Genomic DNA, 25,005 nt, shown 5'->3' with positions numbered 1-25,005 from the left:
AAAGAAAAAAAAAGAAAAAAACACAACAAAAACTCTTCTATGAAAGCCAATTTTACATATTCACACTTTTCACTGTATTGAAGCTACATTTCTTTACCATTTAAGTAGCTTCATCTCAATAAAAAGAAAGAAAGAAAGAAACAATTATAGGTACTGGTGAGGCACCAGGAGATGGCAAGAGGCAGTCAGCCTCTGATGCATTCAGATTATTAACCTAACATGAACATTCAGGACTATTCCTTATTTTCATTTAGGGTTTGAGTTACATTACTGGAACACCATCACTTTTTCCCCTCCAGTGCAACAGTTCTCATTGACATTCAATCGGTGTGAGCTGACATTCAAAAAGCTGCAGCTCACACCGATTGGTGCCTTCCTGCCCACCCTCCCACATGTAGCAGGCTGCTATTCCAGCGCTCCTGGACATAAAGCAGCACAGTCCCAGCTACTTCTCCAGCTTGGCATCCATCCCAGGCAAATGGCCCCAGAAGCTGTACAATGACAGATGATGTACAGAGGCTAAAAGTGGAAGAACTGACAGATGTAGGCAGACGCTTACTGCACTGACAAAGAGCTGACACATTTGTTCAGGACTTCCCGACCTTTCCATTCCCATTGATAGGGCACCCATTTCTCTGGCAATGCTTTGTGGTGCATAACCATGCAATAATCTCATTCAGTTAAGACAGTACAACCCCAAAATGATTTCCTATTCTGTTATAACAATAAGAAGCAATTTTCTAAGTCTCTAGGGGAAAAATCACCTTTTCTTTTTTGAGATCTATCTGCCACGTATTGAAAACACATCAGCAATTAGGAAAACACTTAGGAAAAGCAGGCTTTGCATTAATTTGCTGTGCTGTTAAGTGGAGCTCGATACCAACAATTAGTAGCGCAAGAGTGAATAGGAACACAAAACTCAGCAAATTACTTTTCTCCAGCAAATGTTTTTGCCATAACCAAACCAGCTGCAAGATTAGGGCAACACCTAGGATTTTCTCATTCGGACATGGTTGCAGGAAAACAAATTGTTCTCCTTTTCACTATGTCTTTTCCTCTACTGAAAAATGTGAATCAGAGAATAACTAATTTAAACATTTGCCTTCTAATTGAATTATAATCCAAAATAATGCTATCACTAGATTTCTCAAAGGACTTAGTACCCTGTGTAAAACAAAAAAATGTCAAGATATCCCAGAGGGAAGTTTTTTTTTTTATTAGATGTACTTCTAAATTTAGTAGCTAGATAAACAGCATTTGCGCTACAGTTGCTGTACTTAGAAATCTGTTACATAGAGATCCATAGTTAAATGCTCTCAGAGAGTAAATTGAGGTCTTAAACGGAGCTGAAAAGTTGCACAATGCGCAATCTTCCCTTACACCAATTTTAAGTATTTCTGTCGCCTTAGACTACAAGAACATATACATATCTCACGCATATTAGTTTGATTTCAGTGCCTCCAGAGGTGATGGGAAAATGAAATCAGTTCACACAGCTCAGAAGTGATTAAATGGTCTAAAGGTTAGAAGTAACTAATGGCTTCTGCAGCATTCATTTCTATATGGTTTGTAGGTTTTTGATAAAAATAGATGGTGATTTTCAGAAGCCTCGTAGCACTTGAAGGAAATTAAGCTTATTTAGCATTTCTGAAGTTGAATACCTTTAAGCTAATCTATTCAAAATCAATTGCAATTTGGTAAACTATAGGAAGATGTCTTAGTAAGGGCTCATCACTGGAGTTACTCAGTTTAATTTAAAAACAATTTAATGCTGGTTCGGCAGTTCCTAGGGATGTGAACAGCTTCTTTTTATGAGGGCTGGTCTGAAAGAAATGCCTCCTGTTTTGTTATGTCAGCTCATGACATCAGAGGTGAACGTTAGTGGTGTGACAGCAGAGCAAGAAACTTCCCACCAACATTTCCTTACATGTCATTGCTGTGTGACAGATGGCAGCAGACGGGCAGGCTGACAAAATGGCGTCTGATGTGGTAGTGTGTATGAAGCAAAGGTGTCGAACAGAATTCCTCCGTGTGGAAAAATGCACCCATTTACAACATCTATTGAGCATGTGTGGCGACAAAACAGTGGATGTGAGCACAGTGAAGTGGTGGGTGGTGCATTTCAGCAGAAGTGACAGTGGTCACCTCCAGTTGTGGAGATTGTTACAAGTGCGACTACACTGCAACTGTAAATGCGTATTTGTAGCATCATGGAAATGAATTTTTGCAGGACAACAGTGTGTGGAAGAATACATGGCTGAATACTTCAGACTGTATCCCAAATCATGCAAGTGAGACTGCATTATTTGTGTGTATTATAACTGGAATATCTGAATGTCTTGAGTGAGTGATCTGTAGCTTTGAGTTTTTTAGTTTTGTTTGTTTGCCTCATCTACTACAGAGCTGAAAAATGATGGCAGAAAAAAAAAAATCAGTCACACAGAAATCATAATCAGAGTTTAACTGTACCTAAAGAATCATCACAATTTCTGCAGTGTAAATGCATAATGGGAATACTTAATACTGTTTTCATAAATGTGCTAAGTTTCTTTTCAGTAATATGGTATTTAATCAACTGTTAATAAAATCTGAAAAACAAGAGTTGACCTGGTCAAAATGCATTTATACTTCATCTACTGCCTTTCAGTTATATCTATTTACATTTCATTACAAAAAATTGCCATGTTATATGAACCATTTACATCACAAAAGTGGTAGTGAGAGCAATATAATTCAATTATAAAAGCTGGAAACGGTTTAAACACCGTTTGAAAGTAAACAGTTACAGTCCCTTATGCCCATGTCTGGGAAACATCCAAATGGAAGTTAAAGATCCCATGGCATTTTTTCAGAATGAGTAGGAGCTATCCCGATATGTTGGCCAACATATATTTTCTCAATTAAAAACAGATTTCAGTGTCCAAAGCTATGTGTCAGCAATTGCTGAGAGCATATGCCTGTCACATTTCCAAAAATCTCTGCACCATCAGTAAGTGTCTGGTCGCTTTGCTGAATAATGCTTTTCCAGATGCCACAAGTAGAAAATGTGAATGCATTTTCATAAACATATGAAGCTCAGGAACATTATCCTTTACTGTTCTGGAAATAGAATTTATCATTTGAACCCCTATTCTTAGGTGTTTTTTTCCATCAATGAAGCATTAGATATGACTGTGGTGGTCTATGAAACACTTTGACGCCCTATGTAAATAGTCAAGACTGTGAAAAGAAATCCTATGAAACACATATACATAGAAACAAATAAGGGCTGCAGGAATAGCCCCGCATCTGCCATTCCTAACTTTTAGAAATGTAATGATTTACAAGGTTAAAAAAGCTTAACACTCAGTTTTTGTCTTAGTTTCACAGTACTTTCTAGGTTATTTTCTGTTTAAAGAGTAGGTAGAAAGATTTCCCTTATGCACTTTAAGTGTGCAGACCTCACACTGCACTCAAATCAACAGTTGCCAGTACTGAAGCATGAACTCCTATCCCAGGAGCTCCAAGATGACCTACACTATCTACAGGCAGAGACAAAACAAAAAGTCAAGCAATGCATTCCTAAAGAAAAAGATATAAGTACGGAAAAGAATCCCTTGCTCAACAGATTTCCTCACATAATGTCTCAAACTCCTGCTGTTTGGAATTGAGTCCACACCTTTATTGTTCACATTTATTTTTAAATATTTTAATTTTTTGCCATATTGCAAAAATACCTGGCTGCTGCTATTAAGAAAATAGGACAAAAACATCTCTTCGGCTCGAGATTTTACTTTGTTGACTGTCAGTGTAGCAAAATAGCACACTTGAAGTCAGTCACTCATAAAATATGAAATAAAATAGACATTTTCAAGGAACTGAATTAGGCAGATTTGCTTCCCAGCAACGGACAGGACAGAGTGTAGTTTGTTTTGTTGTTGTTGGTTGTTTGTTTTTTAAAAAGGATCATTTTTCCATTCTCATTTTACAGATTTCTGAATCCTATTCACTCACAATTTCAGAATTCTAGTGTGTCTGTATTGCTGAGGGATTTATGGCAGACATACAAAGAGAATTCAGGCAGAAAGATGAAAACAGCACTTATATCATGAGGATTTGCAGAATTCCTTGAAGGAAAGGTAAACGAACTGTGTTACTTCTGCAGTGCACAATTACCTTTCTATAACCAAAATTTACTACCAGTTGCAAAAAGCAATGCAACCCACTGGAAATGACGTTAATCTAGTTAGTATGGAATAGTACGTCCCCCCCCCACAATGCTACCTACTCTCATGGACGTGACATTTTTAACTGGAGCCAGAAGAGTGAGAGACTGTGCTTGAGGACAAGTTTACTTTTCCCTTAGACATAGTAAGTTGTAAGCGTTAGATTTTCGTAAGACAGTAGTTACAGAGGGAATTTATGTCTAGAAAATATATGACACTTAACCTGCGCTGTAGTGCACTACATACTCGGTTTCAAAGGTAAAGAATGAGGACAAAGCATAAACAAAGTGACAAATGTATGAAAGCACATGCATTCTAAAAGATAATTTTACTTAAACAGATAATAGGTTTTAACTCAAGTTTACATTTAACACTGCTATTGACTTGCTGTTCCCAACATGACCCTCCTATCCCGAACCTCTCTGTACCCCCACCAACTGCCCCCACTTGAACTTGTGATAAAATTAACATATTTGATCTGTTACAACTATGAGTTTCCATAGTAGAAACTTTAACATCACAAGTAATTGTTGTTGTGTCTTCAGCGGAGCAGCTGTGAAAGGAGAAACTGATTCATATGGGATAAACCAGTTTCTTTTTTCATGAATACCAATCACCATTGATCAGAAAACTTTAACATGAACTACATCTTGGTTTGAGATGAGCATCTTCTTTAACCTCACCTCTAAAAAAATTCTAACACCATCTTTAAATGGTATTAATCTCCAAAACAAAATCCACCCTTCCTAATTGAAAAGAACGCAGAAAATCTTGCTCTTCATCAACAAACCATCTGATGTTTTGTTTTCTATGATCAACTAATCTCAAAATCTAGAGGAAGAAATTGCACTGTCACAAAATTTTTCTGCCCACAAGTTTTGCAACTCAGAAACACTCCAAATTTAGCTCACTTCAGGCAGTTGAACCACTATTCTTAATTCAATTTGGAAAACTCCATGACATTAACAACCAAGTTCTTCTCAAAATGTACACTTATCTAAATTTAAATTCATCTTATTCCAACACAAGTAAGACACAAATAGTGCTTTCAGTATCATAGACTATTAGCATTTTTCCAATGCAAAGTATGAGAGCAAGCCAGATTTTTCAAGTAATTAAGAGGATATAAATGTTGTTTGCTGCAAGAGCGCTGTTCTCGAAAGAGCAGAGTCCTGGCAACTATCATAATCCTTTTGAAATTGCTCATATTAAGATTAAAGATCACTTTGTTCCTCTATTCCCACAACTACTTGGTATGGTAAAAACATCAGTCCCCTAGTTTTATATGTAACATCTTTAACATTTGCTCTCCTTTCTGTGCATGTGATTAAATGTAACATTTTGAAATCCCAAAGTTCTGAGAAAAACATAAATCCTTGTCCACAGCTGCTGTTTGACTCTGGAAACACATGCATTTTCTTTTCAAGCATCTACCATCAAAAAATCCCAAAGGATTTGAACTGGAGAACACCTGCATCTCTTCATTTAGTTCCAATAACAGAGTCTAAACTTCAAAATTACAAAAATAGATGCTATGTTCAGCTGCAGTTACATTCTGCCCCTAATTCCCGTGAACAAAAATGCTAAGAGCATGAAATCATTCAGGCAAGCTCTGTCATCGAGAGGATAAGATTTTTTGCACCAGAAGCCCAGTGGGAACTTGATAGAAAACTGGCAACAATTACAGATAAAGTACATAGTGAAATCCTCAGGGAGAGAAAAGGAAATGTAATAAGATAGATGGGTATAATTTTTACACATTTATGCCCAAACCACAAATGTGAATTGTCTTTAATTACTGCAATATATTCAGCATTTGTACTCATTCATTGTGTCAAATTGTTCCAAAATACTTCAAATTACTTTAGGAATTCTCTTTTATAAGTTTGCTTTATTTACAAGTTCAGGCATTCCTTTAAAGTAGAACTGAAAACTTTAAAATTCGAATAATTCTAGCTTTAAAATCCAGACTTTGTGTTGTCCCCATCTAAGAAGTCAAAATTAATAAACAGAAAAATGCCACTGTCAGTTTTGTTTTGAAGTCTGAGAAATGGGAAGTCAGGGGGCATACAGAGTATTTTATGCAGAAAAAGAAATGCATATAAAATCTGTTCCCTCCTTTCAGATACACTCAAACAGATATCAGCAGGTTTTTGAGGGGGAAAAACATATGATATTCCCAGTGCAACATTTACAACTTTTTTTATTATTATTTATGTTTGTATTTATGATATCTTTAAACATTTAATCGTATTTTCCCTTCATAAATCCATTTTTCCTTTGTTTGGAGGGGAAAGATCTTCTCTAAACTAAGAAAAATTCACAGTAGAGAAAAAAATCCAAAAATGCTTGGAAACTTAATATATCACTTAAATGAGCACTTACCAACTTCTCCAAGGTTCAGTATTTACTCTTCACTCTTTGTGCAGCTTTCATACAAACTACAGCAGACTCTTTGCACTCTTATTTTGATCAACAGGGTCTACCAATTTACCATATATGAGCATGACATTCATACAGGCATTTTCATTTACTTGATAATTTTACTGCTGCATTGCTGAGAATTTGAGTGGATCTCAAGGCATATTTGATTCTTTTAGTTTTTAATTTTTACTTCCTCTTGATTTATATGTAATAGAATTCTCCATACACCGGCTATGCACGCACTCCCATTTATTCAATATGGCAAACCAAACAGAGCTTAATCAGCTCACCTCATCTATTCAACAGCTGCCCATAATTAAATACTAACACCCACATTCATTTTGAAATCTCCCTATTTCTCTCAAAGGCCAGGTGAAACAAACAAGGTCTGCTGCTTGCTCCGAGGGTTAATAAATCCAGGGTTAGTTCAGAGAAGCCATTAAGACGTCCCCCAGCCTCTCTCTTCTGTATTGCACATGCTGCAGTTTAGATAAAGATAGGGCAGTACATCCCCTGATTTTTACAACTATGCACAGAGATTCTTGAGGAAATTTTTATACAACAAAGTACCCAAAATTAAAAGCACCATGCAGACATATAATTAAGGATTAAACAAAATCCCTAAGTACTTCTAGCATTGTGCTAATGATACCAAACAATAAAAGACCATTCCTAAATTATCACCAGCACATGAAGTTGTTACATGCTATTCTTAGTTTGTTTGCAGATATTCCACATAGTGCACTTCAACGTTGCCCTTTTTGGAATAATGTTTCATAAAAATACTCAATGCATGTGATCAATGCAGCATGTCACTGCTAGAAACAATCTTTTTCTCTTCCTCTCAGTAGCAAATAAGAAATAAAATACTTGTGCAAAATGCTTTATCACTCCAATTGTAAATACACACTCAACCTTTGCAGGGCCACCTGCAGTTGAGCAACAAAAGGGAGCTGCACAGTAGCCTGGGTCACCATGGATCACAGGATTTTAGTGGCAAAATGCAGCAGCTGACACAATAAGGGGAGAAAAGGGCTCCTACCTGTTCTCCAGCTGAACTCACCCGAATTATTCAAGAAATGCATGCCATTGGCACAAACTACTCCCTGGCACTTCATACCCAAATAACTGTTTTTATTTTGGACCCAGTTGTTTTCCATTCGACCTCACAGATGCATAAGGAATTCATAAGCTACACCTCCTTCATGTTTATATAGGCAAAATTTAAAAAAGCGACCACTCAAGCCATTGTGTTGTATTCCAAGATTCTTCCACAAACTCTTTCAGGATGTAGTCCCATTGTTTGTTGGAGTACCAGAAACTCTCATCCAGAGAAGCAATTTCTCTGGGTTTTAACCACCAAAATCACTCCCACCAAACTGGAACTGCAGTTCCCCTTAACTCTTTCGGAAACCACATCTATATCTCAAACAGCATCAGCTACATGGCTATTTTTACAACGCTTGCTCCAGTCTTATCTCTAGCAATCTGACAGTACAGAACAACACTAGATATTTTTTTCTCATCCATCATGGACAGATTGATTCTTTCAACAAGCAGGTTGCACTATTCCTTACTCTTTCTTGCAGTATTAATTCCTATTGCAGACCATCACATCTAATATTATTAGGAGAAATGACTCCAATAGCACAACTTCAGTACTGCCAAATCATCTCCAATAATGAAGCTTTAAATAGCACTTTTATTCCCCCGTGGCATAAGCTGAATTTGCTGTCAAATTATCCAGTAGAGCTTTAATTCCCAGAAGTGACTGCAACTGACAGCAAAAGCATTTTTATGCTTTCAAATCACTTCATGTAGTTTCTACATTCGTGATGAAAAGGCTAATTGTATCTCCTGTATTACACTGCCTCACTTCCTTCAGCAAGTATTTGAATGTGAAGACTTTAATTCCGTCATCGTTTGGATAGAACTTGAGATAGCTTAAATGCTGCTCCCTCACTTTGTGTACAAAACAAAACTAACAAGAGAAAATCCACACCTACTCTCATTTGTAGTACACTACTCTGCACAGGCAGACCTAGAGCTGTAGGACAGGGTGCACAGATCAACAAACCACCACAGACCACATAAAATCAACACTGCTTTCCAGAGGAATGGGGCGGGTGGCCCAGGAAATTTCCAAATCATAACATTTTAAATGCACCTCCGCTCATCTACAAGGTATGACAGGTATCAAGGATATTTGTATGTTATGAATCAGTTTTTTGCAATACTGTTAATCAACCTCCAAGTCCCTGCATACACTCTGAACCATGCTTCATTTGTTCATCTCTTAATTCTCTAAGGCATCATCTGTCACAACCACCAAATACAGATTGCTATCTAACTGGATTATCCATTTCACTTATGGGCTAAACTATACATGACTGCTGTGACCAGTAACAACTGTAATTACTCTGTAACATAGTTTTGGTTTTGGGGTTTTTCCTTTTTTTTTTAATAAATATTCTATGTATGCACAGCTCCCTTAAGGGTTAAAGAATATTCTGAGACAAATCAGAAAATTAAACTTCAATAAAGGCAGAAAAAGCATTAATCAATAATAGTAATAAATATTGTTAGCATTATGAACATTCAAAGTTACTTCAGTGAGACAGCAGGTCCAACAGATTTACGTCACTTCTTTCTTTTAAAAAGGGATCTGAGCAATCTGAATCATGAACTGGTATGAGGCAATGTTTTAGTGGCAGGAGCTTAAGTTAATTGTTATAAAAACAGCATCAAACATTTCAGTATGATACTCTCCAAGAAACGTACAAGTACCATTGCTGAGATAATAACCTAAAAACTGATGAAGTGGCTACTGCTTACAAATAATTTGCTTTGCACAGAAGAAAAACAGATTTTGCTTGTATACACATTTGCAAAGACAATAATAAATTTGCCACTGCTTAACAGATTAATGATATCCAACAACCATTAAAAAATCACTTTTCATTAAAAATGAAAAATAGATAAAACACTTTCAAGCACTTCCTATATTTGGCAGTACTGTGGCCATTTGATATTTTTGCTTTCTTTAATCTACATTTTTCTTTTTCCTTTTTATCCCCTTACACCATTCTTAACATGGAGCAACCGTTTAATGTCACTTGTAAAATGCAACAACTAACAGCAAAACCTAAATATGTGTATTTCTCAAGCTGTATTTAAGTCAGATTTAGTGATGCTTGAAACAGACCAGTGTTATGTTTAAAGCTCAGAGAAATCATATGAATGTTAGATTAGAGTATTAGTGCCCAAAAAGTCAACATCTTTAAATTTACCTGAGCAAATCCCTGAAAAACATTAACTTGTTTCTCATTTAAATCGATCACAACATCAACTCAAGAAAGACAAATGTATACTCCTCAAGAAAGAAAAATGCATACTCAAAGACAAATGTACAATCACGCATCTTAAAAATCATCTTTTCAATTATTAAGAATTAATTTAGAAAATGTATTAATTGAATTACAAACTATCCTGCAAATTTATGTGAACCGCTTCAAACGTAATATGTCAACTTCTGCATGAGAAGCTCAAGTTATTAGAGGAAAGAAAGAACAAAAGTAACATTTTCAGCAAGAACCCTGGCAAAAAATAAAAATGTTTACAAAAGGCCCAGTATAATTTATTTATAGGGCAACCAAAGTCAATGAAGCATTTCTTACTGAAGAGGACATATATCAAAGTACTGCGTTGAGTTTTTGTGTCTCACAGTGAGCTGCAGCTATTACATGTGCGGCATGTGAAAAAGATACCTTGGCATTTGGCACATTTTATATCAAGCCCCTCTTTTGAAAATTACATTGGATAGGAAAATGTAATGCGATACCAGCTTAACAAGAGTTTTGCACTTACCAGAATTATGGCAGTAGTCCATACACTGTGGAATTTGAATTGTAAAGGCTACCAAATCTGGAGCTAAGAGAGATTCTGGCTTTCTGCTCTCATTGAGCCATTTACTGCTGTGTAAGTCTCTGGTGTCAGAAGGCCCTTGAATTAAAGGAATCAGCTTCTCTTTTCCACCATCACCTAAGATAAAGATTAGACTTCTTAGACCTCCTATTGTAACAAGATCATTTTTCAACTTACAAACATTCACTAGTCCACCTATTAACACTGCAAGTACAGAATTAAATAGGAAATAGAAAAAGCAAGTACTTATAAACTATTAAGCCACTTCCTTAATGCCATCTTGTAAATGTCTTGACCTCTAGGAAGATTTCAAACGAAGTAACTGAGTCTCTTTATAATTGTAATTTCCATTTTGAATTTATAAAATAATTTCTTAAAATATCACCCTGAATTCAATTTAGAGTTAAAAACACTTAGTTTTAGTGTTCTTAACACTAGCTACCATGTAGCAATAAAAAGACGGTAGATAACCAGAATGTTACTGTAATCTCTTCAAAAAAAGCATGTTAAACAAAATTTAAAATTATTTATCACCAAGTCCTCAAGTCCTTCTCAAGTGAGAAGTGAAACACTTGCACCACTGATGGAAAATGAGACATGAAAAAATAAACAAAATAAAATATAATACTACAAATAGAGCAAAATGCAAATATGCTGTGTAATACTAAAATGTAGTTTATTCCAGTTTCTTTAGTGCTTTTAGATTAATTTTTATCTCAGAAGACAAAAACTAAGTATCGTGTCCTTTTTCAGTGTCAAAATTGACTAAACTAGGGCCAGACTGGATCATCCTGGCACACAATAACAACAAAACAAAAACAGAATACAAAAAAATCTTTTCTGATTCATAGGAACAATGAGTAAATTCTTGTTTCAGTAACTCTCCTTGTAAAAAGCAAGGCCAATTCTCCTACACAGGCAATAAAGTTTTACATGGTCCAGCTGCACATACCTGGGGCTTTGGCACAAATTTTTATTGATCCCACGGTCCCAGAGGCACATTTGACCAATGATGTGCTGCAGTACTTCAATTCAACATTCTGGATTGAGCCCTCAAGAGTTGGCAGGGGATTCTTAGATTTCACACCTAATAAAAGAAAACTGCAAATGTACTAGCCTGTTGAATTTAAATATTTTTATATTCCTTTACCAAGGCATTTAAACTTAATTATACTTTAATTATCTACCTTAGATGTTCTTATAGCATTTTTGTTTTGATTCGCAGTTTTTAACGGGAAGTGGGAGCGCATTCTGTAGACTTCGTAATACAGTTACACATAAATATAGGCAGAAATGAGAGAAAAACACACAAGGCCACTTAGATACTGCAATAATAAATATGTATATATACACATACATACACTTTTGTTTTCAGTTTGTAAGTGCCACCCCAACTACTTTCTTTCAATTGTTGTTATTGTGACCCTTTCATTTCAGGATATTAAAATGACTTAGTGTTTTGAGCCCACATTTAGGCAACAACACTTGTCTCGGTAGCAACGTAAAGGCACTAAACCTACGTGGCTGAAGAGTACAGAGGGCCAGCTCACTTGCTCTTGCTCAATGGAACCTAGAGTTCAAACCTTGCCTTAGGTCACAAGTAGAACCAAGTTTTGGTGGTCTTTTTTCAACCCCATTTGTGCACCCAGCAAAGCACGCAGTGCTCAGAACAACACGGGGCACTGGCATTCCTGAGCCACCGGCCTGAGCTGTGGCTCCAGAGGCTGCATAGGGTAGGGCCATGCAGCCCACAGAGCCTCGCAGCATGGGCAGGGGCAGCCAGCCCTCCGGTGCTGTGCACAGCTACCTATTGGAGAACAAGCACATAAATTCAGTCACAAATGAGAAAGAAACCATTTCAGCACCTGTAAGTAGCATGAAAGGAAAAACTAACAGAAGTTACCATTTTTAAAGTTTTTTCCCCCTCGACGCAACAGTGACTCTGAATTTGTCAGTAAGTTGGCAAGCACTTTCTTAATTATGCAAGCATTAGTATAATTATGGAACCATTTCCTTACATACGTAACGTAGAATTTGTTCCAAAATCTATAATTATGCAAGAAAAGTATTATGGAATAGCAGATATAAAAAATGAAAAAGCATTTTGATTTGTGCTTCAAGATAGTTACGCATATTAAATAAACTTAATATATTCTCTAAAGAATTAATTTTTTGCACAATCTCTCAAGGAGTCTCTAAAGACTGATTCCAACCTTTCCTAGTGAGGAAAAATGGTTATTTCTCTAATTGATAGGAAAGAGAAATTTCACAATCTGGTAACTGGGCTTTGTTCACTGTGCCTATTTCAGTTCCTAAGCATTAAAAAGCATTTGGTAATCCACACAAAATCATTTGGTAAACAGACTTCTTGCCCGGGAAAGATACAAGAATAGTTTTTGAATAAAAAGCACAGTAGGAAGAAAAACAGCATAGAAAGGGACACATAGCATGAAGCAAACCCAGGAAATGGGTTCTACATTCTACACATACTGTCTTATCACATTTTAACCTGATTGCTGGGGTTAAGGCACATCCAGTCTTCTCCTGAGTCGGGATTCAGGAAGGCCTCAGGCTCAGGGAATGCTCACTCTGCAACCTGTCTGCATGTCTGGCACTACAAGACCTCCTTGGCTTCTAGTCTACAGGATCAGCTACTGGTGTTAGCATCATCCTCATACACAACCCTGCCTGGGGCGAGACTCTTTTAAAGCTGAAAATCCCCTTTCACCTATGGTTTTATATCAGAAATGATGCATAAATTTGCCAAAAGCAGATAGGGTTTCTCTAGGCATTTCCTTATGTTGGCTCTTCGTCTTGTACTTCTACACTTCTGCAAACACAGTCCACTGTGTTGCAAAAATCAAGGATTTGTTTTCTGTTTTTTTTTCCCCTATGCCAAAACAGACGATAAAATAGCTAACAGCATCCAAAATTATGCCTGAAGCATAACAATGTTGCTATATCCACCTCCCAGCAGCACTTTTATGGCTCAAAGCACAAGCTGTAATGCCTCATACATTTCTCTCGCTTCCCTATGGAAAATATAGTAAGTAATTCGCTAAGTAATACTTAGAATTTTCCATCGTTAAGTCCACTTCTTGACATAGGTGTTAAGGCATTTCAGTTTTAGTATCACATCTGATAACAAGGAAACAAGTTGCATGTGACTGCAACGATTTGTCTTTGCTCTCTCCTGTTCCCTCACAAAATAACTTCTGGACTCACTGAATTTTAGCAAGATAAAGCAGGGTAAGCAGATACACTTATCCTCTGTGATTTTCATGAAAATGTGGGTATAGTTGCCCTGTAACTCAAACCACCAGTATACGCACAACAGTCAGCAAAGCACAGCTCAAAGTGGCCAGAGCATTTGCACCCAACCAGTAGCTGGAAGGACATTAAAAAGGCTGAATAACTTGGCCTTGAAGTATGGGAAATAAACAGGAAGAGTTGGAGTTCTGTGTGCGGTCACACGGCTACGATCTCATTGCGATCATGGAGAAGTGGTGGGACAGCTCGCATGACTGGAATGTTGTCATGGAGGGCTATGTGCTTTTTAGGAAAGATCAGCTTGCGAGGCGGGGTGGTGGAATTGCTCTTTATGTGAGAGAGCAGCTAGAACGTATTGAACTCCACCTGGGGTACAGTGGTGTTGCAGTGGAGAGCTTGTGAGTGAGAATCAAGGGGCAGGCTAGTATGGCTGACACTGCTGTGGGTATGTACTACAGGCCCCTGATCAGGAGAAGGAGGTTGATGAGGCCTTCCATAAGCAACTGGAAGTAGCGTCACGATCCCAGGTGCTGGCGCTTACGGGGGACTTCAATTATCTAGATATTTGATGGATAAGCAACATGGCCAGGCACGTGCGGTCCAGACGGTTCCTGCAACGTGTTGAAGACAACTTTCTGATGCAGGTGGTGGAGGAACCAATGAGGGGTGGGATGTTGCTGGACCTTATTTTCACTAATAAGGAAGGGCTTGTCAAGGAAGTAAAGGTCGGCAACAGCTTGGACTGTAGTGATCACAAGATGGTGGAGTTCAAGACCTTGAGTGGAAGAAGCGAAGCAAAAAGTAGGATCGCTATCCTGAACTTTAAGAGAGCCAACTTCGATCTCTTCCAGGACTTACTTGGAGCTATCCCGTGGGCTCGGGTGTTAGAAGGCAAGGGGGCCTGTGAGAGCTGGTTGGCATTTAAACAGCTCTTCTTCCAAGCTCAGGATCAGTGCGTCCCTGTGCGCAAGAAATCAGGAAAGGGTGGCAGGAGACCTGTGTGGATGAGCAAGGAGCTCGTGCACAAACTCAAAGAGAAGAAGAAGGTCCATGAAATGTGGAAAAAGGGTCTGACCACTTGGGAAGAATATAGAAATGTTGCCAGGGCCTGCAGGGATGCGATAAGGAAAGCTAAAGCCCACCTGGAATTGAATCTGGCAAAGTTGATAAAGGAATAAAAAAGGCTTTTATAAGTATGTTAACAGTAAAAGGAAGACTAAGGAGAATGTGGCTCCTCTACTAAGTGAGGGGGGTGTTCTGGTAACGGGGGATGCTGAGAAGGCAGAGATACTGAATGCCTTCTTTGCTTCTGTCTTCAGTGAAAAAACTCTCCCTCGGGTATCCCAGACCCTGGAGGTTAGTGAGAGGGTCTGGGGAATGGGAGACTTCCCTTTAGTCAGGGAAGAGGCGGTTCAAGAGCACCTAGGCAACACCAATGTTCATAAATCCATGGGACCCAATGGGATGCATCCACGGGTGCTGAGGGAGCTGGTGGAGGTCATTGCTGAACCACTCTCTGTCATCTTTGAGAGGTCTTGGAGAACGGGGGAGATGCCTGAAGACTGGAGGATAGCCAACGTCACTCCGGTCTTCAAAAAGGGCAAGAAGGAAGATCCAGCTAATTATAGGCCTGTCAGCCTCACCTCTGTCCCTGGAAAGGTGATGGAACAGCTTGTGCTGGATACCATCTCCAGACAACTGGGAGAAAAGGAGGTTATCAGGAGTAGTCAGCATGGGTTCACCAGGGGACAGTTGTGCTTGACCAACCTGGTGGCCTTCCACGATTTTGTCACTGGCTGGGTGGATTTTGGGAGAGCAGTGGATGTAGTCTACCTTGATTTCAGCAAGGCATTTGATACTGTCTCCCATGACATCCTTATAACAAAGCTGAGGAAGTGTGGGATAGATGAATGGACAGTGAGGTGGGTTGAGAACTGGCTGACTGGCAGAGCACAGAGGGTTGTTGTTGGCAGTGCAGAGTCCAGTTGGAAACCTGTAACTAGCGGTGTTCCTCAGGGGTCTGTGCTGGGTCCGGTCTTGTTCAACATCTTCATCAATGATCCTGATGAGGGGATAGTGACCACCCTCAGCAAGTTTGCTGATGATACGAAGTTGGGAGGATTGGCTGACACACCTGAAGGCTGTGCTGCCATTCAGCGAGACCTGGATAGGCTGGAGAGCTGGGCAGTAAGAAACCAGATGAGGTTTAATAAAAGCAAGTGTAGAGTCTTGCATCTGGGGAGGAATAATTGCATGCACTAGTACAAGTTGGGGGACGACCTGCTGGAGAGGAGCTCTGCGGAGATGGACCTGGGTGTCCTGGTGGACGACAAGTTGGCCATGAGCCAACAGTGTGCCCTTGTGGCCAAAAAGGCCAATGGCATTCTGGGGAGCCATTAAAAAGAGTGTGTCCAGCAGGTCGAGGGAGGTGATCCTCCCCCTCTACTCTGCCCTGGTAAGGCCTCATCTGGAGTACCGCGTCCAGTTCTGGGCTCCCCAGTACAAAAAAGACAGGGATCTCTTGGAAGGAGTCCAGCGGATGGCCACAAAGATGGTGAAGAGCCTGGAGCATCTCACCTGTAAAGAAAGGCTAAGTGAACTGGGTCTGTTTAGCCTAGGAAAAAGAAGACTGAGAGGGGACCTGATCCAGGTCTATAAATATCTAAGGTGTGGGGGCAGAGGGGCAAGGCCGGACTGTTTTCAGCAGTGTGTGGAGACAGGACGAGGGGAAACGGCCAGAAACTGCAGCATAGGAAGTTCTGCACAAATGTGCGCAAGAACTTCTTCACGGTGAGGGTGACGGAGCACTGGAAAAGGCTGCCCAGGGAGGTTGTGGAGCCTCCTTCTCTGGAGATATTCAAGACCTGCCTGGACACCTACTTGTGCGACCTGGTGTAAGGAACCTGCTTTGGCAGGGGGGTTGGACTCGATGATCTCTGGAGGTCTCTTTCAACCCCTACGATTCTGTGATTCTCTGAAGGAATACACAAACTCTCAATATGTACTCATAATTAATATTACATGATTGACAACTGTATTTTAATGCATATGGTGAAGATGTTTGTTTTTGGAAGACCTATTAGAGGATGAATACTTCCACAGAGGATTATTTGAAAAGGGCATCAAAAACTATTGGAAAAATGCAGTGCAGACATACCTTGCCTTTTATGCATTCTTTTGACATAAAATGGCATTATGATTCTGCTCTCATTCTTAATACCTGATAACCACAGCACAATACACTGCAGTAATCAAAGAAAAGTTGAAACAAAAAATTAATTTCACAGCTCTGGACTGAAAGATACATGGAAAACCTACTTGCTGAAACATTAAAACCCTGTGTAAAGGGTAAAGTAAGAGATATGGAACTTACGATGGCTACCTAGAATTTTATCATAAAGACAAAAAACTACATGACCATAAGGTGACACCCCTTGCCAAGTTTCAAGTTTCTTTTTCAAAGCAGAGATAAATTAGATATTTCAGTGAACCATTTATAGTGAATAGGTTTAATATGGGAAACACCACATTTTCCTCCATCTCCAAATTTTTTGGAAGGGATGAACCGTGCTTCACCCAACTCATCAAATTGGCAAACCATCCTATAGAGAAGCAGTCCTGTTTACTATTTATGCCTCCGCCCATCTGTAGTTTATAACCCTATATATTCAATTCTTCGTGAATACCCTCCCTTTTCTCTTCCATAATGACATCATTTTAAAATCAAGGTCTCTATGGTCATACAGCTAAAATGTTCCTTAAACACCTATTTCAGAACATCTGTAAACTCTCGGGCAGCTCTGTCTTCTCAGACAATCACTTCAGCAGGAAGATGTTAACACTCGTAGATAAGAAATGTTCCATTGAACTACAAGCTCAAATCTGGTATGTGAATAAACATTAAAGAAGATTTTTTCTTTCAGCAAAGATGTGAAGCATGAACTCAAAGTGGAAAAAGGTGAACCAAATCACCCACTGCAAGCAAGCAAGCAACACTTTCCAAATTTCAACTTCTGCAGTTACTGAAAATGAAGCATGAGAAAGGCTTATATTCAAGGTTTAAAAATAACCAGGCAAGTGGAATTTGTGCTGTACTTACTCTTCTGGAATCACACTTTAGAAAGTATCACCATTATTTACTTGACTTTTCTACTCTACGTAGTCAAAAAACACACAGAACAGTTTCTTTCTCAGTACACCTCACATTTTCCTTAGCTCATTTATTTTCATCAGGATCATGATAAACAAAATGAAGACAGAAAGATCAACCTAACGCTGCTTCCAAAGAACATCTTCCCCACTGTAAAACTACTTGAAATAAAAATCATGTTTCCTTCACAGTATGTAATAATATTGACATTTGTGATCAAATAAGCTTTAGACAAATTTGAATATGAAACACAGGATACAACAAACAAAAGATTTTCCCCTTGGAAAATTGTTTTTTTGGTAAAAGATTTGTTCCTCACTTCCCCAAATCGACACGTGCTAAGTAAATGACATTGTGTGCAAGTGGGAGTGAACAAAAGGATAGGTCACAGTCGCAACTCCTTTATAGATCAGCCCAGGATTTATGTTGACAAATTTATCAATGCTGAGCAATAACTTAAGACCCATTAGAAAGAGTTTACAAATGAGTTATTTTATCAGCAGCCTATATGTCTTAGAATAACAGAATTGTTAGAGTTGGAAGGGACCTTTAAAGGTCATCTAGTTCAACTCCTCTGCAATTCACAGGAACACTTACAACTAGATCAGGTTGCTCAGAGCCCTTCCAGCCTGACCTTAAATGTATCCAGGGATGGGACATCGACCACCTCTCTGGGCAAGCTGTTCCAGAGCCTCATCACCCTTAGCGTATAAAATCTCTTTCTTATATCCAATCTAAATCTCCCCTCCTTTAGTTTGAAGCAATTTCCTCTTGTCCTATCACAGCAGACTCTAAGAGTCTGCCCCTTCCTTCTATAAGAAGAGCCTCCCCTCCTCCTTTAGATATTGACAAGCCACTCTCAGGTCTCCCTGGAGCCCTCTCCAGGCTAAGTAGGCCCAGTTCTCTCAGCCTGTCCTCGTGGTAGAGATGTTCCACCCCTCGGATCATTTTTGTGGCCCTCCTCTGCATGCACTGTAACGGGTCCACATCTCTTCTGTACCAAGGACTCTACATCTGGACACAGTACTCCAGATGAGGTCTCACACTGCAGAATAAAGGAACAAGATCACCTCTCTTGTCTTGCTGACCACAGCTCTTTTAATGCAGCTCAGGGTACAGCTGGCTTTGTGGGCTGTGAGGTCTTTTACCAATCCATTTGTAATAAGAGGAATTTGCAGTGATCAAAGGGAAACCAAGAGAGAAAATCTGAATTGATCAACAGAAAAGGAAGGAAACCAGCAGAATAGGTGCATTATTGATTTTTATGACAAAAGTCTGTATGCTGCCAAATCCTTGATATACAATAATTCTTTAGAAAGGCAGTAAAGGAGAGAACTGAAAAATATGAAAAAGGAAATGAATTAGGCATGACTAAAACTTCCAGAAGCAGCTCCAAATGAATTCTCTCCATATTTAAGTTACAGCCTCAGAAGGAAAAAATTCAATATTTAAAGCATTAAGTATCAAACCACGGTTTGGCAATATGATACAATAAAATGGCGTCACATGTCATGTTGATTTCAAACTCAGTAAAAAAAAGACCAATCTATGAATAAAAGCAAGCAATTATTAACTGAATTAAATTCAATTTTAGGCCTAGGATCTTTCTGGAAACAAAAAAAATCCAATTATTTCCACAGAATCATATACAGTTTTACATGACTAACACAGAAAAACCAGTAAATAATGAAAACATACAAGAAATCTCATTTCCTTAACAGAAGACACTCACTTCTCTTCAGTCTCTGCTTAAACAGTCCCCCTTTCTGAGGACTTCACAAATCTGCACTGATCCGAACTAGAAATTGCTTTTAGCATCAAATTCCTCAGAAAAGTCATCTCGGTTCTACCAGGAACTCAACAGATGCCACAAATATGAGCTCCAGTTAATGTAAGTGTTGCTTGTCACACTCAGGGCACTGTGGGACTACGGGCTTCCAGGGTCATCAATGCAGCAAGACAGCAGCAGCATGGGATTTTAAACGTTGTTTGTAACTGTGCTTCCTCACGCAGAATACCAGAAAACACTGAGTGTAAAGTTTCTTCTGTTCTTGTTTTAAATTGCAAAAACAGATTTTCTAAAATGCAGAAGTCACGTTATTAATACTTTCTAATTATCTTCTGTAGTATAACGATAATTTGTGATGAAGTTTCCCAAATGGCAATACTCACAATTCTATTTTTTTAATTTGTCACCATGATCTCCTCATTATGTTTTACAGCCCTAATGTAGGCACTCATAAAACTATTTTTTCTCTTCAAAAAAAACAGCAATTAAAGCAGCTCATTCTAAGCAAGTGTCAATGTGCAGATCTATTTAGCACTGGTTCCGCTTAACTTAGAATTATTAGTGCTATTCTGATTCTGATTATCTTAATTATTTACATTGTCATAATATCCATCTACGACAGGTGTCAACTAGTTTGCAGTATACATACCACTATTAGAAATTTCTCTTTTCTCCACTCTCTCCTTAGACTTAACAGGACAACAACAAAAGGAGTTGATAGACTTGTCTCACTTCTTATGTATGATGATCAGGACACCTTTTCTACTGTGTGAACTGCTTGTCCCATAGTTCCACATCAGAAAGAGACAGAAACAGAGACATTAGATATCTGCCAAGTATTTCTCTTACCAGATAACCTAGACAAGGGCCCAAGCAAGCAAGAGATCACATTCTTAAGCAAAATATTTATCAAGGAAAAAATCTACTATTCTTTTCATATGAACATAAGCTGCACAGACCACATGCATGTGCACACAACATAAAAAACATCTACTCAGTGTTTTCACAGACAAGTCTCAGAGACAAGCCCACAGTCATACAACGGCTTTCAGCTTAGAGACCAATATCAAAACCTGTGTAACTAACGATTTTCCTCAAGACATCTGTAAGCTAATTAAGACTTCTCTATTTTCTAAACAGATTTGTAAACTTCAATTAATAATGGAGATCACTAAATTTAAATATATGCTATGGGAAGCAACTCTAAAGTCCTGCTGTGAAAAGATTTATTTTGGGCAAATATCTCCTTAACCTTCTTATTCCTAACATTCATACAATTCAGGCATTGACAATTATAAGCATATCTAATTGAAGCTAAGATTTTACATTTGGCAACATAACATTGGGCAGGACACAAGATTAATGTGGTTTTAGTAGCACTGTTTCTGCTATTGTAAGAAGAGGTTCAAAAAGAAGATGGTTGTTTTCCTTTCTGCAGGATTCAACAGCTGAATTGCAGAGATCAATGCATCATATGACACAAACAGTAGAAGCACAATTTAACCACATTAAAATAACATTTTTTCTGCTAAGAAAACAGAAAAACTATTCAGAATCTGAATATCTAACCTCTCAAAAAGCGTGTTCTATCGGCACTCAAATTTACATACAGTCAGTAAACAAATGCTGAAATCACACACACAATCACAAGGGTTGTAAGAGACCTCAAGAGATCATCCCTCTATTAAAGCAGGTACTCTACAATAGGTCACACAAGTAGGCATCCGGATGGGTCTTGAATATTTCCATAGAAGTAGACTCCAGAACCTCTCTAGGTGACCTGTTCCAACGTCAATGACTAAAATGCCACCAGGATGCAATAAGAACTTGAGGAACTTTCATCACAAAGTACTTGAAGATCCCAAAGACAATAAAGGCAGTTTGATAGATAGAGAACTCAGTTTCCATCCCTGGTGACACATCCTTTGGTTGGAAGCATTCACCATTAATTGCTTCCATTCTGGTCGTATGTATCTTCTATTCCTTCCCAAAAGGATAGTTTTATTCTATCTTTTGTCAAGCCCAGCAAAACATCTACACGTTTGCATGAAATGCACACTGTCGTTAACACACCTGATTTGATCATACAAAATCTGAATTGCATTGAATGAATTTTGCATTAAGATCAGATCAGTTATGAATGCAGTACCATTCAAATGCCTTATCTTCAAATACATTAAGTCTAAGTTGCCATTTATTTTTGGCACTGGAACAAAGCCTGCATTTTATTCTCTAGTCACAATGGACCTTTTGACTAAAAAAAAAATTACATCTATGGTTTTCAAGGACAATATTTAAGAGTGAAAGAACAGTGTCTTAGAAGAACCACAGATCATGTCAGGTCTCTTCAGCTTTCATTTTAACTGTAGAGCTCATTTCTCTAATACACATATCTTTAAATAAGCTATTTGGTAACTACAAAACCCAGAAAGCCTGATTTCCTGTGAGTTTGCACTTCCTTGTCCTCTACAAGCCTCATTCACCAGAGCAGGTCTGACCCTCCAAGTGCTACGTAACATACCCACTACGCAGGAGACAAGAAATGCTAAATCCCACCTCAACCTACACATAGCTGTGAGATTACCACTAATCAAACATGATATCTGGTCACCCGTTCTTTGTCAGACAGAATATTTAACGTCTGAAATCTGCCCCAAGCTCCATCTGAGATAATTGCATACTGCACAGAACAGTTATGGAGCAGTAGAAAGACAAAAAACATTTAGCATCCTGAGGATGAATACAATAATTTTTCAAGAAAAGAAAGAACATAAGTTTCTAAAAATTCAAATGAATATAAGTATTTAGTGATGGTATCAAAAAATTGTTATATCTGGCATCTAACGACTGTTTGATTTCTTGGGTTGCTGAGGGTACAAGAAGAAATAAAAGGGATGTGTTTCAGTTAGATAGATGTGGCTGAGGAGGAAAGCTGGCATGGTTAAAAGATGGGCAACATCTCCTGGGGACACTGACTGTAGAAAGAGTAGAAAAAGTCAGGAAGAAAGTAATTCAGACAGGATAAGAAAGTAAAACAAGATGCAGAATACATGCAAAAATACTGAAATTGTTACTAACTACAGCAGCATCCCCATTCTTCTTAGACAGTGTGTGTGCTACTTTAAAGAACAAAAAGACATAAGACTGCCCTTTTACATGTAGTTTTCCACTTTATTTAAAGTGGAGTTTTGTTCGTAAGTAGAACATCCTTCTTATTCAAGTTTCCCGTATTTCGTTGCATTTCTTCATGACAACACCATGGTCCTCCCAGCAATTTAAATACGTATTATTCATACAGGATAAATACTCAGAAAAACACAATGCTCTACGTTTAGCAGAAGTGTTTATATTTTCTTTTAAATATTCTATACACTATTGAGGACTTAAAAAGAAACAGTACATTTAGTGTCTGGAATGGCAGTTTCTTACACCAGGAGGATATTAACCTTTAATCCTTGAAATCATTAAAGAAATGTTTGTAGAAATATTTTTAGCCTCTTTATCTGGTCAAAGTACTGGAAGTTAAGTCGTGTCTGTACAAACCAATCATTTCACCAGCAGTTTTATATTTCTTTAAAGCCTCATATAAAAAGCACCTGCTTAAAGTGAGTAATGGAGTTTTATATTCATTGCACTTAGGAACAGCGTATGTAACCTATTCCGTTTTCCTCCCTTGTGGAATATATTTCAGCTTATATTGCACAGCACATTACCGATGTGTATAAAGACTCTCTGATCAGCAATTTGGACTGCAGACAGCAACCTGCATGAGTACACTTTTTTCCCTTCCTTAAATACAGTATCCACTTGATTCAGCAACACAAATTAAAACCATCCTTTAAAGATGATCTCACCTTCACAGCAAATGCATGAAACACATGCATGCTAACACTGTAACAACGTCAGGCTACAGTCTGTGGCATACAACCTGCACAACCAACAAATGGCATTCTGTCAGTATTACAGAAAGAACTCCATGCACGAACTTCCCTGTCCAAAGAACAGAAAATCTCCACTAGTGTTATTAATTTATGAGAAGTTAAAAATCTTGCTGCCTATTCAGACATATACTTTGAAAAATCCAAACTCAAGGAAAGTCTGTAATAGGATATATTTTAAGGATGCAATTTAATCTTGGAGTTAGCTCTTAGTCAACATAAAGCATTAAAAGAGACCATTTTCACAGTACAGAATATTCAAGCACGTGCTGTGACATACTCTTTGTAGTTGAGAAATTTAAGGAATTCTTCACTGCAACCTCAGCTAACTTTCGCCTGCAGAATTGCTTAGTACCTCCTTTTGATAAAAGCACAAGCTTGCAATGGCCTACAAATGTTGTTCTTCAATTATGAGAACAATAATATTAGACTCAAGTAGATAATATGGGCATGACCATGAAATAAAAAGGAGACAGTATTTTTTTTTTCAATCAGCTGTTCTTTCGTTTGAAACCAACAGTGAACTCAGAAAATAATTTAAATAATTTACGTTTAAATACTCGATGTAAGATTAACTGGAATCATACAATTGTACTCTTGAATTTACTGTAGTTAAGTATTGCTGTATTACACATCGAAAACACATTGATTTCAAGTCATTTCAAAGAGTGTGCTTAGGAGACTGATTTATTCTCTGTGCACAGAATCATATCTTCACAAAACCAGACGTTGGTTCAAAGCAGACAGTCACTCTTTGCATCTTCTGCCATCCACCTACCTCTATGGTGGTAAGTTTTAAACAACGTGGAAAATAAATTTGCCAGAACAACTTAAACCAAGCATAGAATTACCCGTCAATATTATTGCACGTAAGTACTTACTCACTGATCTAAACAGGAAGAAGGACTATATTACATTAGCTTGATTAGTACCTCATGGAACACTGCTGAAGAAGTTTTGGGGTCAAAGCAAGTTTACATAGCCCATGAGAAGTAGAAGGATTAGCTATTCTATATCCAAGCATATGAAGAAGTAATATCTGTGATTTGGGACTTGCATGTTTTCTAACTTACTGTAATTAAGTTAGCACTACAGTTAGCTTATTTGTAAGACATTTTAATTCTGAAATACTTTGTAGAATAAAACTTAATACATCTACACTGTATTATAATATCAAGGGAAACAGAGGACATAAAATGAAATCCTGATAAATCTTCACAGTATCTTAGAATGAGATCCAAATCTAGTTTGAATTTTTTACACAACAAAAGCAAAAACAAATAACTGAAAAATAAGGCAACTGAG

The 25,005-nt window shown here is 38.1% G+C and overlaps 1 protein-coding gene across 7 annotated transcripts in view; it reads right to left on the bottom strand.

The window, feature by feature from the left end:
- VPS13B (vacuolar protein sorting 13 homolog B) overlaps positions 1–25,005 on the bottom strand; it is a 416,489-nt gene that overhangs the window by 270,595 nt on the left and 120,889 nt on the right. For all 7 annotated transcript variants that reach the window (XM_010709173.3, XM_010709170.3, XM_019614165.2 and 4 more), the window contains 2 exons: positions 11,506–11,640; positions 10,497–10,670 (listed from right to left, as the gene is read on the bottom strand). In XM_010709173.3, coding sequence (XP_010707475.1) covers positions 10,497–10,670; positions 11,506–11,640 — 309 coding nt within the window. The remainder of the gene's footprint in view (positions 1–10,496; positions 10,671–11,505; positions 11,641–25,005) is intronic.

Source organism: Meleagris gallopavo, chromosome 3 (assembly GCF_000146605.3).
Source record: "Meleagris gallopavo isolate NT-WF06-2002-E0010 breed Aviagen turkey brand Nicholas breeding stock chromosome 3, Turkey_5.1, whole genome shotgun sequence".
NCBI classification, from domain to species: domain Eukaryota; kingdom Metazoa; phylum Chordata; class Aves; order Galliformes; family Phasianidae; genus Meleagris; species Meleagris gallopavo.
Note: the sequence above shows the minus strand (reverse complement) of the source record. Positions and strands in the feature narration are given on the sequence as shown.